This window comes from Phalangium opilio, unplaced genomic scaffold, assembly GCF_054372755.1.
Source record: "Phalangium opilio isolate 3A_F unplaced genomic scaffold, DU_Popi_V2 ptg000003l_1, whole genome shotgun sequence".
NCBI lineage: Eukaryota > Metazoa > Arthropoda > Arachnida > Opiliones > Phalangiidae > Phalangium > Phalangium opilio.
The window spans coordinates 5367601-5384449 of NW_028324145.1; the positions used below are offsets into that span (position 1 = coordinate 5367601).

At 35.9% G+C, this 16849-nt stretch overlaps 2 protein-coding genes across 7 annotated transcripts in view; one reads left to right on the plus strand and one right to left on the minus strand.

Moving 5' to 3' along the window:
• LOC149717266 (IDLSRF-like peptide) overlaps window positions 1–16849 on the minus strand; it is a 221626-nt gene that overhangs the window by 176332 nt on the left and 28445 nt on the right. The window lies entirely within an intron of this gene.
• LOC149717272 (IDLSRF-like peptide) overlaps window positions 3334–16849 on the plus strand; it is a 46630-nt gene continuing 33114 nt past the window's right edge. Inside the window, exon 1 of the mRNA XM_089837445.1 lies at window positions 3334–3527. Within this exon, the coding sequence (XP_089693571.1) occupies window positions 3359–3527 (169 nt within the window). The 5' untranslated portion in view covers window positions 3334–3358. The remainder of the gene's footprint in view (window positions 3528–16849) is intronic.

Consider the following 16849-nt stretch of genomic DNA (forward strand, 5'->3'; position numbering starts at 1 on the left):
TAATTAGCTTTTTTAAAAAAAGCTGGATGTATAAATGTGTACATTTCTTTTACGTACCTACGTCATTACTTGTAATGAAATAAATTATTTCTGGGAAATGAAACGAAGACTTTATTTGGTTTCATTTCATCTCACATTAGAGTATGACCCTAATACTTCGTTTAAACATTGATGAGCTTAAGATAAACTCGGGAATCATTTTTTTTGGGGGGGGGGGTTGCTTAATGCTAATTAAATTTACAGGGTACTAATTTGAAGATGACGCATGCACCTATTTCCCAAAAAAAACGAATTGGATTCTTTATAACTCCAAAAATTATTTCGGTTGGTATTAAGTTCTAATTTTTATGAATTCCGGTTTTAAAGGTAGATTTGCATTTAATTAACTTATTAATTATGTCTATTAATAATATAGAAAATTTTACAAGTTGGGGAACTTAGTAGTAAGTAGTATTTGGGGTCTCAGGGTGTTAAAAGTTATTATGGAGTAAAAAACAGAAGACGACTATAATTAGAAACCTTTGATGCCAACCTCCCATAACGAGTTCATAGGTTATGATGGCTGTCTTTTATACAGGGTATTTCTGATAAGTCTGCCATAAATTAAGTGGAATGTGCTTTGGGCGATTTATGAGTCGAAAATTTTCTATGCCATTTTGCCATCAGGGCCAAAGTTTTCAAGTTATGATTGCAGTATTTACGGATGAACCCTTTAATTAAGAAACTGAACAACAATGCTAATTTAAAAAAACAGTGGTGCGGAAGGCAAAATCACCAAGAACATTTTCGACTTAATATCAATCAAAGAACATCCCGCTTAATTTATGCTAGACTTATCAGAAACACCCTGTATATGACCCCTTAAATTTAAATAATTAACTCAGAGCTAATGACAATATGAATAAGTGGAAAATGCCCATAGAACTCAGTTTCCTTTAGTCTATCTATAAAATATGAATGTTAAAATTGTTTTATTACACTTCCTTTTCTATAAAATTAATATACCCTACTTTAATTTCAAATTAACCGCCGTGGATACTTTAATTGAAATTCAGTATAAATTTATCTACTTATCTTTATAACTACATACCTTCAGGGTGTATAGATAAATTAGTCTCGTTAAGCCTTAAAGAAAAATAGCGTTACGTGGCTTTGCATAAAATTGTAAGTTATATAAGTGTATCAGTAATTTAAAATCATTACGCAATAGTCTTTCCCGGTAATAAATTTAAACCCATCCTTGAGTCTAAATAAGGCGTGCATCCCTAGCTGGTAACCTACGTTAATCAAGGCCTGTGCGCGGTAGGGGGAAACTTTCAAGAAACGAGACTTCTTATTCTCTCTATTTTACCGCGAGATGGCATTGATAGCATGACCGAAAATGAATACTTCAAATTCCAAGCGCGAGAAAACGAACATTTAAAATTCCTTAATTCCAGCTAATAGCGCTCTCAGGTGAGAGAATTCGGCAACTTAAATTGCCAAACGAATAATAAAAAAATCGGCGTCAAACACAGGCCTTGATTAACGTAGGCAACGATATATTCTACAATCAACCGCAAACATATAGCTCCTTTCCAGCGCCTTTTTAGTCAATTCCCTAAAACACAACGCGTATAAGAGAACTAACCCAAACTAACGGTAAGCAAATATTCCCAGAAACTTACATAAAAGAGCCGGGGAAACTCAGAGACGAGAGGGAGAATGGAGTGAGTTAATAATAATAATTCAACGTGAACCCTACAACATACAAGCATGCATGCATGCATGCATGCATGTAGGCCAAAATAGGCTTAGCTCTAGAAGCTATACGCTGCTGAGGAGAATCGGCGAAATTGAGGAGAGACCATGGGGAAGAGAACTCAACTCTAGCTCTCTCTCGTTCGTTATTGGTTGGGTTCTCTTTAATGAAAACGCATGCGTTGTAAAGATGCCAGTCTCTATTGCCATATCGCAAGACGCCAGAGCAAAATTCATGTAACTCCATGATATAAATAAAGTTGCCCTCCATAATTTGAATATTAAAGAGTGTACGATATTAACCGTCTTCGGCAATGGGTACCCTATTCTCTAGAATCATAATTCAAGTTTGTTGCGCGAGGAAAGTTATCAGACATTTATTTTAAAATTAGGCTTAACACCTAGAATTTTAAAATTGGTTTTGCAGAACGAGCAACTACAAGTTGACGTACACGTTTCATTCAAATGGTACATTTTAAAGAATCTTTAACTTATTATATTTCATATTTACATTACACCAATGAAGTGAGGTGAGGTAGGACATGACCTCTGTCCCGACCTCTGTCCCTTAAAAAACAAAACCAACAAAGGCTATTATATTTTGTATTTACAGCTATGAGATAAAGTAGGGTAAAACCCCTGACCCTCATAAAATCAGACAAACAAAAATTATTTATTTACCAACATAAAACACAACTAAACTAAAGATTGAATATAAAATCAACTATTTCATATCCATTCTTTGTTTAGACATAAACAGGCATAGATAAAATGATTTCCCTATAGTTTCCACAGCATAACCTTTAACCGCAGTTACGACATATTCCCATTAAACTCGCTTCATAAGCGTCTGTCCACACTGCATGGCAAATAAACCTATTGTACATTATGAATTCCCCTATATATAGTAGTAAATATACCAAGGGAAGAAAGACGGTACAAGGCTATACAGTACAATTCCTTCTACCAAAATCCTCCTGTCATATACACTTAATCGCGCCCAGAGAGAAAATAACGCTACGAAAGGTAGATTGTAACAAACCTAATAGGTAGAAACGGGGAAGATATTCTGTAGGTCAACAGTACATGGTAGAAAAGGGAGATGAGGGGGAGGGGGGGAAGAGATATCGTACCTAGCTGAAAAACGGAGGTTAGGCCTAAACAGAACAAACTCCGAGAGATCTCGGATCAGTCCCTACCGGTTCGCTTCAGTTGGGAGAACCAAAGTTGTATTCAAGTGGAGGAAACGAAGTCTCTAAAATCACTCACTTTCTCTCGAACACTCACTACTACCGTCTTCGTCGTCTGGTTCGCGAACGAACGAGTATTCGCTACATTACGATACGACACGACTCTTGACAGTTTAACCGCGTACCAAGAACTAAACCACATACACTATTCTTCGATTATTTCTTAATTCTAAACGCCAATTTTAATTAATTAGTTTAGTCGTTATTAGTTAAATAAAAACAGGTTTTTTAACGGATTTCTAAACTCTCTTCACAATTTGTTTTTAAAGTTGCTTTATATTAATTGAAAAAGGAGCAATTTTAGTTAGAGCGTGAAGTATTAAACGGAGGAATCGTATTTGAACACTGGACATAAGAGTAATTGAGAGATGCCATTGAGTTTGAACCCGGGAGTTTTTCAGAGTGTCGTGGTGGTCACTTTTTTGACCATTCTAACGCCACACACGACTGGACCATCGCGAACGGTATCAGGAGCTTATCTTATCGATTTTGCTGACGTTTTGAGAAGCAAAAATTCCGCAAATGTCAAACGAGAAGGTAAGATAAAAATTATGAATTTCGGGTATAACTTATAATTTTGAACATATAATTTTTTTTGTTGTTCGTTCTCTTTAAAATGAATTACATATTACGACAGCATTTACTACAATATTTTATAAAAATTAACCTAAAGATCATATTAGATTATTGAACTTTGGCTCTTCACTTAAAAGGAACCGTAAAAGCTCTTAGAAAATACTTCTTGTTTATTGTTTATTATCTGGCATGCAAATTTTAGTAGTTATTGTTACGATTTTTGTCTGAAACGACCGCGATAGAGAGGTACGTGTCATATTTCCGCAACTAACACCGTTGACTATCTGATTGAAGCGTTAAGGCAAAGTTGGGTATGTGGGTGCATCTATATAAAATTTCCTAAGGTGTCTTTAGAAGTTTTCAATGGCTGTGTTTAGGGGAAGCATCCCACCAGGCTGAATTTCGCCATATATTTCTTATAGGGCCCCTGTAGAAATGTCTTTCCCTCTGAACACTAAAATATTAGAGTTGTAAAATATGTAAAACTATACTAGTAAGCCAAGTTAATTTATAATTAAATCGTTAGGATCGTTATTGTAAATGAAGCAAGACTTGAGAGCTTTGAAAATCGATTTTAAATATAAATTTAAAAATTAGTGGTATAAAAGATCGAAAGAGAAGAACTAAAAATAATAAAAGAACGGATTTTTCAACATAATTATATTGAAATAATGAATGTATCTTGATTAGGTTTATTTTGAAGAAATCATGACCAATTTAATTAAATCGTGATTAGATGTATATTGAAAAATTAATTACCGATCAAATCGTGATTAGATGTATATTGAGAAATTAATTACCGATCAAATCATGATTAGATGTATAATGAGAAAATCATGACTAGAGTGATTAAAGAAAACATGCCTGGTTTGATTAAATAGTCATAAAAATAAAACAAAATCATGACTAGAGTTTGATTGAGTAAAACATGCACCATTGTAATAATATTGAGATACTATGATTGAACGTTAAAACAGTGATTACATTGATTTTAAACTTTCACATAATTATATAACGCTCCCTAATCAAAAATGGTCAACCCCTGGGGGGGGGGAATCCATAAATTTTAACCTTCTCCTAATCTATACGTATCTATAGACTTATTGGGAATATTACGTACAGGATTAAACCAATCAGATATCTAAATAACTCTCTAGAGACTTCCTTAATTCCCGACTCAAAACTTCAATATTTGGGTTTAGGGAGGATAAGCTTTTGGGGCAAAACTCAGAATGGCTCTAGGACGATACTAAACATTCCAGAAATAAGATTATGGGTTGCAAACGTCGCAATTAGCGTGAAGGAAAGACGCGTAATCCAGCCTAACAAGCAACGGGACTCAAATAAAGCCCGAAATAAGCGTAGAATTGGAAAAAAAGCGGGAAAAACCACCAAAACCTCTGAATTTTAACCAATCAAAATGTCCCAATTAGGGTTTTTGGGGATTTGTTATTCCGTCTAACAATGCAAGTTGGGTAAATGTTGCTTTTTTTTTAACTGAGAAAATGTGGAAAAATAAAGCCGGATTTTGAGGTTATTTTTGAATAATATTGAGGGAAGTTTCAACATAATTAGTTTCGGGTTGATTTGGAAAGCATTTAAATGAGATTTAACTGCGTAATTAGCAAAATTAGTCTCGCAATTTTTGAAGAATTTTAAATTTCAACATAATTAGTTTAATTATTCTTTAATTAAGAACACATTTCGTTGTGCCTTAATAAGCTACACGCCAAACTTGATAAGTACTATTTTAAATTAGATTTAATAGCGTAATTAACAAAAATAGTGTCGCATGTTTTTGAATAATTGGGAGTTACAACATAATTAGTTTATTCTTTTTGGGTTAATTAAGAACGCATTATTTCGTTCTCACTTAATACGTCACATGTCAACTTTAATAACTACTGTTTCTAATTAACAAAATTAGTGTTACAAAAATATGTAGCAACAATATTAAAATCCGAGGGGCTAATCACTAACATATTTTTCTGCATAAGAGATTAATTGCGGCTTACATTTAATCGAGCCGAGTTTACTCCACAAACACTTTAAAACCGCTTTGAGCCCTTTTGGAAAGACCAGATAAATTTTTACCTGGCTAGAGAGCTTGTTTTGATATGACATGAGAATATCCTGAACTATTTTCATAAAGGGTTTCGACGTTTGACAACAAAATGATGACACATTTCGACTTTTTCAAAACTGTTCAAAAACAGTAAACAAGCCATCAGAGAGACAATACAGGGGTTTCTGATAAGTCTGCCATAAAATAATGGGGATGTTCTTTGGGAAATCGATTTTGAGTCGAAAATGTTAACTATGACATTTTGCCCTAAGGGTCACCGTTTTCAAGTAACGTTTTGAGTATTTATTAATTTAATTAAGAAACTGAAAGACAATTATTTCTAAGTTAATTAAGGGGTCATCCCTAAAACACTCAAATCATAACTCGAAAACAGTGGCCCGGACGCCAAAATGGAGATAGAAGTTACATTTTCAACTCAAAATCGCCCAAAAATCATGCCCCTTAATTTATGCCTGACTTAACAGAAACACCCTGTATGCCCTTTAACCTTAACACTGACGTATCACGAATACAACTGACGGGTACCTCGGTAGACAATCCAAACAGTGGATTTTACAAAATAAGATAAAAAAAACCTGTATATGACGATTTATTTGTTTTAACATTATAGAAATATTTTCCGACTTTGGTCGTCGACTTTGAAATTAATTGCAAGGTCATATTATACTAGTATAAGGGTTAGGGTCCAAGGGGACAATCCCATTAAGGGCGTAAATTATCACTAATAAAATAGGGTCATTTTTCAGCGAGCAACATAAGGGGATCCACACCCAAAAACAAAGAGAATAATAATAATAAAAAAATAATAGATATAACACTTTTATTTTGTAAAGGCTGCTGATAATGAAAACAGAACGCGCGAATGTCAGGTTTCCATTAGCATAAAGGGCTTTGAAACCAAGAAAAAATGAGATATAAAATTATGTTATGACTTAAAGTTCAGTGTAATTTCCCCATACACAAATTAATTAAACTTATATTACGAAGGACAAGGCATTGAGTTGTAACAAAAGTCAGGCAGTTTTGAAATACGCGCATATTTTTTAATATGACCATAAATTCCGTTCGAGGTTTTCAAGTTAATGTATGCAAAGCCAGGGGGGACGACACTAGTAAGAAGTAATTTTCTACATAAGATATATTCCATAAGTTTGTCACTGGTTACAAACTTAAGCTTTTCATGAAGTGACGCAGGCGAAACATCATAGATTTTCGTAAAGCGATGCCTGGTGAGGCGTTGTCAAAGGCTTAGTACAGCCTAAATAGGAAGATGACTGCCAAACTACCGAGTGTAGCACTTCAATTCTCGTTTGTCATTCTCGAACTAACTTTCAGAAAGTCCAGCGCTAGCATTATGAAGTATAGGTAGTGTCATACTTATGGAACACACATCTTATAAATTTATGGTACTTCACCATCCCTTTATTGAACGAAAGAAGCTGAACATGTAGTCTATATACGACAAAACGACTAAGGCTTAACAATACCAAATGCAACAGGCTAAAATCGAAATACCCTTTCAACTCACCGAGACTAAGCTATTGATTTTTACAGATAAAGCATAATAAATCAGAATGTATCCTCGGTAACTCAATATGGAATTATTTCATATATTCCAGGAAGACTGGCGCCTTCAAATTATCGAAATTATTATAAATTTATTTACTCGAAAAACAATTTAATTTTTTAGTATCTGACTTGAATAGTTAATTTACCACACTATAACTTTAGCTTCCATTTTGATAGAAGCCACAATCAAATAAATTGCCTACAGAACGGTATTTAATTTTGGTTTTTCCAAAAATTTGATTGGTAAATTTACCGGTTTAAGGGTGTTTTTGAAAAGTCCATCAATAATGAAGGAGCGTGTTTATTGGACCATTTTGAGTTGAAAATGTTCTATGTTATTTTGCATTCCAAGCCACTGTTTTCAAGTTAGCATTGGAGTAATTTACGTATGACCCCTTAAATTTAATTAGAAAATTGAAATACAACTGTAATTTAATTAAGGGATCATCCCTAAAACATGCAAATCATTACTCGAAAACAGTGGCTCGGACGTCAAAATGTCATAGAACATTTTCGACTCAAAGTAGCCCAATAAACACGCTCCTTCATTATTGATGGACTTTTAAGAAACACCCTATTACGTGGTTTAATAGACTATATACACGTGAAAAAAATAAATTTTAAATCACCAATGTTCAGGGCGGTATTTAATTTAGTTTTTTAAAAAATTTGAAGTATTATTTACCGTTTTTAAGGTATTTTCGCACCTATAGTTACACTACCCCTTCAGCTTCCATTTTGATAAAAGCCACAATCAATCTAGCCTGCACAATACCGCAAACTTATGGCGAAACAGTAAATATCATTCCCAAAAACCCAATTAGGCGATTAAAGACTCAACAGTATCATAGATTCCATCCGAAACAAATAACTTAAGCGAAACCTTCAACGAAAAAAAAACCCAATCTCCAAATAAGTATCTTTATCGAGTTCATCTCTAAGCATTTTCCTCCATTTCCCCATGCAGCACACTGTAGAGACGCCGCCTAACTCATGATCCAGAATTCCTGGATCTGGGTGTAACACTATCTTTATCAAGATACTCTCGAAAATAAGGATCTGTTGATCGGCAACGTATTGTAACCGAGAGTTTTCGATAAGTACATTGATCGTGTCAGAAACACCTCTTCCGTAATACGCGAGATCCGAGGAAGAAAAAAAGGGGTTGCCGTGAAAGAAAAAAACATATGAAAGAGGAGGTATGAAAAAAGAAAAGAAAGCGTGCACTGTCTAGTAATATTATCCAGAAAACCTTGGGCCTCCCCTCCCCTTCCCTTACTCTAGAGACGCGTTTTTATTCTCAAGTCTCTCACAGCGTACGAGAAATAAATCAACCCTTTCTAAGGAGTTTTTAACCTGTTAAGGCCTACATTTCTATATTAGTAAAATCAAGAACGGATTCATGCTCATATCAGCATGAATACGTTCTTGGTAAAATGTAACACTTGGGATAGTAAATACTATAGTTCAAATAAAGTATTCTCATAAACCTACAACACCTATAACCCTTGACCCTTTTCTCTCCCGTCCATCATCAGAGACACCCTGACCTGACCGAGTCATTTACTCAATCAATTGATTATTCTTATTCTTCATTACCTTCGCCGGTAACCAGTTTAGATACTTCCAGGAATACATATACAGCCAATAGGAATAATTGTGCGAACATATCTCCCACGTTAATTTCTATGCGGGGTTTGTGGGCGGGGCTTGAGAACTTACTATCCGTCTAGTCTCGTAATTCTGACGTCTTTATAACTGATTCTATTGGTTGGTAGCAGCGCGAGGTTGAGTAATTCGCGCTAGGTTGAGTAATTCGCGCTAGGTTATACGCCAGGGTGTTTCTGATAAGTCTGCCATGAATTAAGGGGGATGTTCTTTGGGTGATTTTGAGTTGAAAATGTTCTATACTTTATCTCCATTTTGATTGCAATAAGGGTCACTGTTTTCAAGTTAAGATTGTCCAAAGTATTTTACGGATGACCCCGTTAAATTTAATTAAGAAACTGAAAAAGAATCATTTCTAATTTAATTAAGGGGTCATCCCTAAAACACTCAAATCATAACTCGAAAACAGTGTCCCTTGTGTCAAAATGAAGATAGAAGTTACATTTTCGACTCAAAATCGATCCCCCCCAAAGAACATCCCCCTTTAATTTATGCCACCAGACTTATCAGAAACACCCTGTATAATTGATGAAGAAAATTGTTTGCCATAACTTTCAATTTAGGTTAGAGCTATGTACATTTTCCAACCGAATCGAAGCAAAACAAACCTTTTTCAATCTTATTATACCAAACATTTCCTCACTTTGGAAAAGGTTAAAGGTGCATTTTTCTCTTATAACATCACACACAAATACACGCACTCTAAAAAATAAATGAAGAAAAGCGAAAACAGAATCAAACAAAAAATCCATGAAAGAAAAATGAAACGTTGTTTTTAAGATCAAGATAAAAATTCGCGAGGATGTGTTGAGGAGAAACGGAGCGAAAAACCAATTAAGAAAAATACACATATACATTTTCCTTCGCTTCAATATAAATGGACCGTGATCTCAAGGGTATTAGACTAATTATCTTTTATCAAAAATGGTAATATACAAAAATTCACTTCAGTAAAGATATCCCGGAGAAATTTCAAAAAGGAAAGTGATTTTAAAAATATTTACCCTCGTTTTACGCTCGCATTATCCCACCAGTTCATCCTTAAGCCTAATTTGAATTGACGTAACGCGTACACGTCATCCCTAATTGTTCTAGGCTACACCGCATACGACGGGGGCATCTGCGTAAGATGGATTTTCATCTTTCAAAATGGTTTAAATTTAAGAAAATTTATAAACTTGCAATAATTGGGGTATATTACAATGAACTAGAGGCTAAAACTTTTCGCACGAACCGGGCCTACTTTTTGTGCCAAAAATATTTCCTAACTTTTGAAACTTAGCTACATTTAATACCAAAGGCAAATGGACAATTGAAGACACCAACGCTTGTTAACATAAGTTTATCTATATCTATACATGTATAAATCAAAGTCCAGACAGACTGACTTATAATCAACGCCCTGCCCAAACCGCTTGCCCTAGAAGGCTGAAAATTTGCAGGACCGTTATTCGTAAGTAGTAGGCGCGTACTAAGAAAGGTTTTTCCAATCCGCCGCCATCTTAATAAATGGCGCCCAGAAATGTAAAAAATATTCTCTATGCAAGTCCGCGCGTTTCAACAGATTTCAAAAATATTTAGTACAGTGGTTTCCTTTAACCCATTGACGGGCTGAATGGTCTTTCGGGTTCGATTTGTTGCCATCTTTTAAAATGGCGGCCAGAAATTTAAAAACCCTTCTTTATGGAATAATGTTAGCATGAAAAGTAATAAAAAATGTCCCGACGGGCTGACGGGCAACGCAGAGTGCCTTCGCTCCTAGGATGCTACAAAAATCTATGACCTACGTCACTTCACGAAAAGCCCTCATTAACCAGTGACACACTTATGGAACACATCTTATAAACTCGTGGTGTTAACAAAAGAAGACGTAGGTTTTAGGCAGAACGGTGTGGGTGTTAAAACCATTTAAAAATGAACGTAATTAGTTAAACAAACACTGAAGAGAGCCGAGATCGAACTTAACCAAAGAGGAAAACTATTCAAAAGAATACCAGATCCCTTAGGCCTAGTACCAATTTCTTACCAGTGCTGGGATCTACAGGAGACGCAGGTGCACCGATGAAAAAGCTCCCGAAATAGATGGAAAATTGCATGCCCATTCATCTATCGCTATTGTCTACGTATATATATCCAATACCCAATAGTTCGGATAACTTCACGTTTTTTCGCCAACTGCTTTCTCTCTCTCCCTCCCTCTCTCGTCTCGGTAATGAAAGACTATATATTGAAGTAACATCAAGAAGTGATATCCAGTTTATTAGGGAGGAGGTATAAGATGCTTAAGCATACGCGCGCCATAGTCCCAGTCCCCCTTTCAAAGTACAAGGGGGAACGTAAAAGGAGTCCGGGCTACTTCGCCTCTCCTCAGTCGGAAAATACCCAATTTTCGTCATTCGCGTCGTGCTGACGTGAGTTTTCAAGAACCAATGAGATGCTGGTTGTAATTTAGAGGCGGGGATTAACTCCGGACCTACGTTTGGACCGGAGATAAAGCTGGAAATGTGGCGAATTTATACCTCCTTCTCCCTAGTAAACTAGATATCACTTCTTGGTAGCATCAAGCTCTTCCACGTGGCCCACACCGATTGAAGATATTGGAAAAACATGAAGCTTCTAGTTATACGTTCAAAAGAGCAAGATGGGTTACCTTAAAACCAAGGCGAATGCTTTGATGAGTTTTGTTAATTCGATTTAACCATTCATGCTTATTCCCTTTTATAGCCAGATGGCAGATAATGTTTATTTAAAGGCCTAAAATAAACTTTCAGCTTTGTGTTTCATCTTTAGGCCTACTGATTGAAACGGACTTGCACTCTATAGCTTATTGACTCAACAAAGGTCTGATAACACAAAGAAACCTCTTTAGTGATAACTCTACGCCATAAAACGTGGCAAAGAAATGGAATATGGACAATTTGCTTTTCAAGTAACGGGCTTCTAGTCATACCATCTTTCTTTATAACGTTTGGTTTCTATGGTTTCTGCAAAAAAAAGCTGGAGAAAAAGTAACGTTCCATTGGCCTATATTCTCTTTGACTGGCCGGCTGACCCTTAAGGCGATCCCAAACGCGGCAAAAAGCTAGAGCCCAACTGCTCGTCCTTTCCAATCGAGCTAATGGAAACCCCAACCCCAAGCAGACTCCCTTTGGTTCGCTGGACTGCATGGCCCCACACTTTCCCCGGGGCCCCTCTAAACCTAATATTCCACCATAGAGGATATACAGTTGAGGAGAAGACACTTTACCCAGTAAGGCATAAGGGAATATCTCAACAAAATTTTACTATTCATTTCCGGTTCCCCCCCTGGCTGATTACCTCCTGTAAAAGACATATCATTATTGACTAAAAACTGTCATCTGTTTTACATTATATCCTCTATGAATGCGAGAAGTGATAGTAAGACAGAGGTAACTACTTGGCTACCAATGAAACAAGAGTCTCGGAAGTAGGTCCAAAAGATTTATCAAGAACTGTCTACTCCTCAATTGTATATCCTCTTTGTTTCCACCACCAATACCCCTTTAGCTTTAGCAGTTTTGTTGTAAAACGGCTAGGAGGGCCGTAAAGCCAAAACAGAGACGCGAGTGGCCAAAAACGGCAACAAAAAATAAACCACGCGGGAGAGCGTGAATTCACGTTGCATGGAAGAGAATTTCAGCTTGTTGTGCGTGTTGCTATGGCAACCGTTCCATTCGTCTTTCCAACGTTATAAACGTGTTCGCGGCGAGTTAGTTAATAATGCAGTACCCTTATCAGATAGGTTATTTTTTATTTCGTTCCCCCATTTAATCTTTATTCACGGTTATTTAACGAATGTTTTACACTAAGCCTCGGCTATATAATATTGTGTTGGTCGGTTGGTTTGACGCTCATTCTTCTAGCGGCGTGCACGAAACGGTACTAATTTGCGTATACGGGGAAAGGTTTACCGTTTTCCAATGTTACTTGACACCGCACATTCGGGTTAACGGCGTCATACCCTTACGTTATATCCACGGCCAAGGCTTACGTAGTTAGGGGGGATATAAATTATGTTTTATTCCAAACACGTCCCACCGCTCGTTCGCCACCGTCTCCGGCCAGCCAGCTCTTTTGTATGGATAGATGTTGGTTATACGTGAGACTGGCCGTCAGCTTTTACAGGTGCTATATGCCTTTTATCTGTTTGATAAAGGGCAGGAAGAAAGACAAGAAAAAAAAAACAAAAAAAAACCCGAATATTTTGGCGGGATATACCTATAAAGGAAATGCTAAAATATATATAGTATAGATATATCGTTTTAGGTATGAAACGCCCTCAGCATAACTACCGACTAACTTCATATCAACACTTTTCACGTCTAAAATACAGCATTCAATTTTATTTTATTCCCTTGCATACCTAAGTACTTTTATACTAATTAAAATGTCTAATTAGTAATTACTTGTCATAACTTTAAAATTAAAATATAACCAAACGTTCATTATCTTTTCAATAGACGTTAAGTATATAATTTCATCAAAATTGTCATAGTTTTAGGTATTTAAATTAAATTAAAATGAAGTTTCTAAATAGCTCACTACTGAAAGTTAATGGTAAATTAACCTTCCAGAAATTACCCCAAAATGTATAAACTGAACTCGTGTTTGTAATTAATTAGGTCAACCAAAAATATTAGAGAAATTTGGGAAAATTGGCTGTTTACAAGTGGACCAGAAATTAAAACTGGTTTTATTAACCTATATTAAATTTTACCGGTTGATAGGGAAAATCAAGTCATTTCTTTTTATCGCTTACTCTACTAGGCATAATTTTAAACATCTTTTAAATTCAATAAAACCATGATTAATAAGGGATGAACCATAAAGTTAAAATGCTACGGGTCTGTAATAAGACGACATTTACAGGTTTTGTGGTAAAGGGTTTGCGAACCCGACTTTGAGTAGTAGATCAACCAAACCACTTCTAAAACCTTGGCTTTAATTTAAGTTACTTGAATCAAGAAGCGATATCTAGTTTACTAGGGAGAAGGTATTACTGGCCTTAGCATTCGCCCACCATAGTCCCAGCCCCCCCCTTTCAAAATACAAGGAGGGACGTAAAAGGAGGACGGGCTATTTCGCCTCTCCTCAGTCGGAGAGTACGTAATTTTCGTCATTCGCGTCGCGCTGACGTGAGCTTTCAAGAACCAATGAGATGCTGTTTATAATTTAGAGGGGGTTGATTAACTCCGGACCTACGTTTGGACTGGAGATAAAGCTGGAAAGATGGCGAATTTATACCTTCTCCCTAGTAAACTAGATATTGCTTCTTGGTATTAGACAGTTTTCAGCCTCTCATTCCCTATAACGTAGGCTATTTAATCTTAAAAATAGGCCTATATTTTACTTAAACTAATGAAACTCGTTCGAGGACCGATTTAGGGTTAGGAACTACACGATTGTGCAATTGATTCAGTCCTAAATAGACATTCGTAACGACAGTTCTTTGTCTTGCATTCTTCCCTTTGAGACAGCCGACATTACTTAATCTAAAAATAGACCTATTATCCTTAAATCGGTGAAATTTGTTCGACAATCGATTAAGGATTTAAGCTTAAGAATAGCAATATATTTTTCAATTCATTTAGTCTTAGGTATATTTGTAAGGACAGTTCTAGAGGTTTGCAATCCATTTAAGGCATCAGACATCAATTCATCTTAAAAATAGGCCTATTTTTCCTTAAACTGGTTACATTCGTTCATAAATCGATTTAGGCTTAAGAATAGTAATATCTTTCAATTCATTTAGTCTTAGACAGATCATATTTGTAACGACAGTTCTAGATGTTTGCAATCCATTTACGGTACCAGTCATAATGCACTTAATCTTAAAAATAGGCCTATTTTTCCTTAAACTGCAGAAATTCGTTCATAAATCGATTTAGGCTTAAGAATTGTACGATTTAGCAATTGATTTAATCATAATCAAAGACACTAGCAACATCAGGGAGCCCACTCTTAAATTTAAATTCCTTATAGGAAAAATAGGAATTTTTTTCCGGAATTATAGGATTTTATAGGAGAAAAAATGTGTTTTTATAGGAAAATATAGGACTAAAAATGCTCATGTATGATACAAATTTGGGGCTTAAACTTTGTAGAAATATCCCAAAAAGTAAAAAATAACAAATTGGATTTTACTTTGAAAACTCAGAAGAACTTAATTAAAATATAACATAATATAATATATAAAAAATCCTAAGCGAGCTCCACAATTTCGGTGTCTATTCATATGTGACCTCGATAAAAAAAAGCTAAATTTTGATAAATCTGATGCTAAACTATACGAAAACTTCGACTAAGTCAAAAATATAGGATATTATAGGACCTTTCATGAAATTATAGGATAATATAGGACAGGTTCAAAAATATAGGAATTTATAGGAATTATAGGACCGGTGGGCTCCCTGCAACATCTTTTAATCCTGTTTCGCATTTAAGGCAGACTATAAAACGTAACCTTAAAAATAGGCCTAAACCACTCATTTCGAGATTGAGATTGAGAATGGTTTCAGATCAGATAACCGGATAAACCGGTTATAGAAAAAGAAGTATTTGGAGCAGAAATTTCGTGCAATGACCAGGCATATATAAAAGTATAACAACAAACGTTTTGAGCCTCGTTTTTAAAAGGTATATATAAGCAAACTCTTCTTATCCTCTCTGTTCAAAACGATATACGTTATAAATCAATGTCCCGCATTCACGGCCTCGCAACGCAACACAGCACACAGAACGGTCACACACACGCGATGGTCCATAGCTGATATAGAGGTCAACCGGACCGTTGAATAAAGAGAGAAAGAAAGAAAACAACATGAACTCGAACATTTATCCCATAAATATTGATCTATATACTTCGGTGTGTGTCAAATCATTAATTCTAGAGAGAAAAATAAATAAATTCTTCGTTACGCTACTCGATAACAAAAGCAACAATTCTTTTTGAGAAAATATGTCTGACAGGGAAGTAATTGGAGGTCAAATGTTACAGTCAAACATTAGTGAAAAATGTCTGTGTGCCCTCCATCCCGATAACGGGGGGGAGATACTTCCTCCGACAAAGTGGCGCCTGATATCACTCATCTACGAATTCCCCTCTCCACTGATGTCGATGTTGAAAGCGAATCAGCCATAAATCAAATCAGAATACTTATATATAAGGAAAGGAATCGGGAAGATATTGGAGATACAAGATGGTCAAACCACGTATAATTGCTGCTCTTGGTCGACGGAAAGACAGTCATCTGTTAAAGACTGACGAACTAATCCTTGGAAGTGTAAAATTGAGGATCTATCCATTGTTCAAAATATACAGGGTGTTTCTGATAAGTCTGCTTAAATGAAGAGTGATTTTGAGTGGAAATTGTTCTATGACATTTTGCCGTCCGGGCCATTGTTCCCGAGTATTGATTTGAGTATTTTAAGGACGACAACTTAGTTAAATTAGCAAGGTCCATTGTCTTCCAGATTCTTAATTAAATGTAAGGGCAAGAAGTGATGTCTAGTTTATTAGGGAGAAGGTATAAATTCGCCACATTTCCAGCTTTATCTCCAGTCCAAACGCAGGTTCGGAGTTAATCCCCGCCTCTAAATTACAACCAGCATCTCATTGGGTCTTGAAAACTCACGTCAGCGCGACGCTAATTACGTATTTTCCGACTCAGGAGAGGCGAAATAGTCCGACCTTGTTGTCCGGATGGCAAAATGTTATAGAAATTTTTTGATTCAAAATCGAACAAACCAATGAACATCCCCATTAATTTATGGCATACTTATCATATACAGGGTGTTTCTGAAAAGTCCATCACAAATTAAGGGGCGTGTTTATGGGACCAAACTGAGCGGAAAGTACCAAAGAACATGGGGTGTACAACATTTTGTTACGGAGATATGGCCTTCCAAACATTCGCCCCTAAAACAAGGAAATATCCAA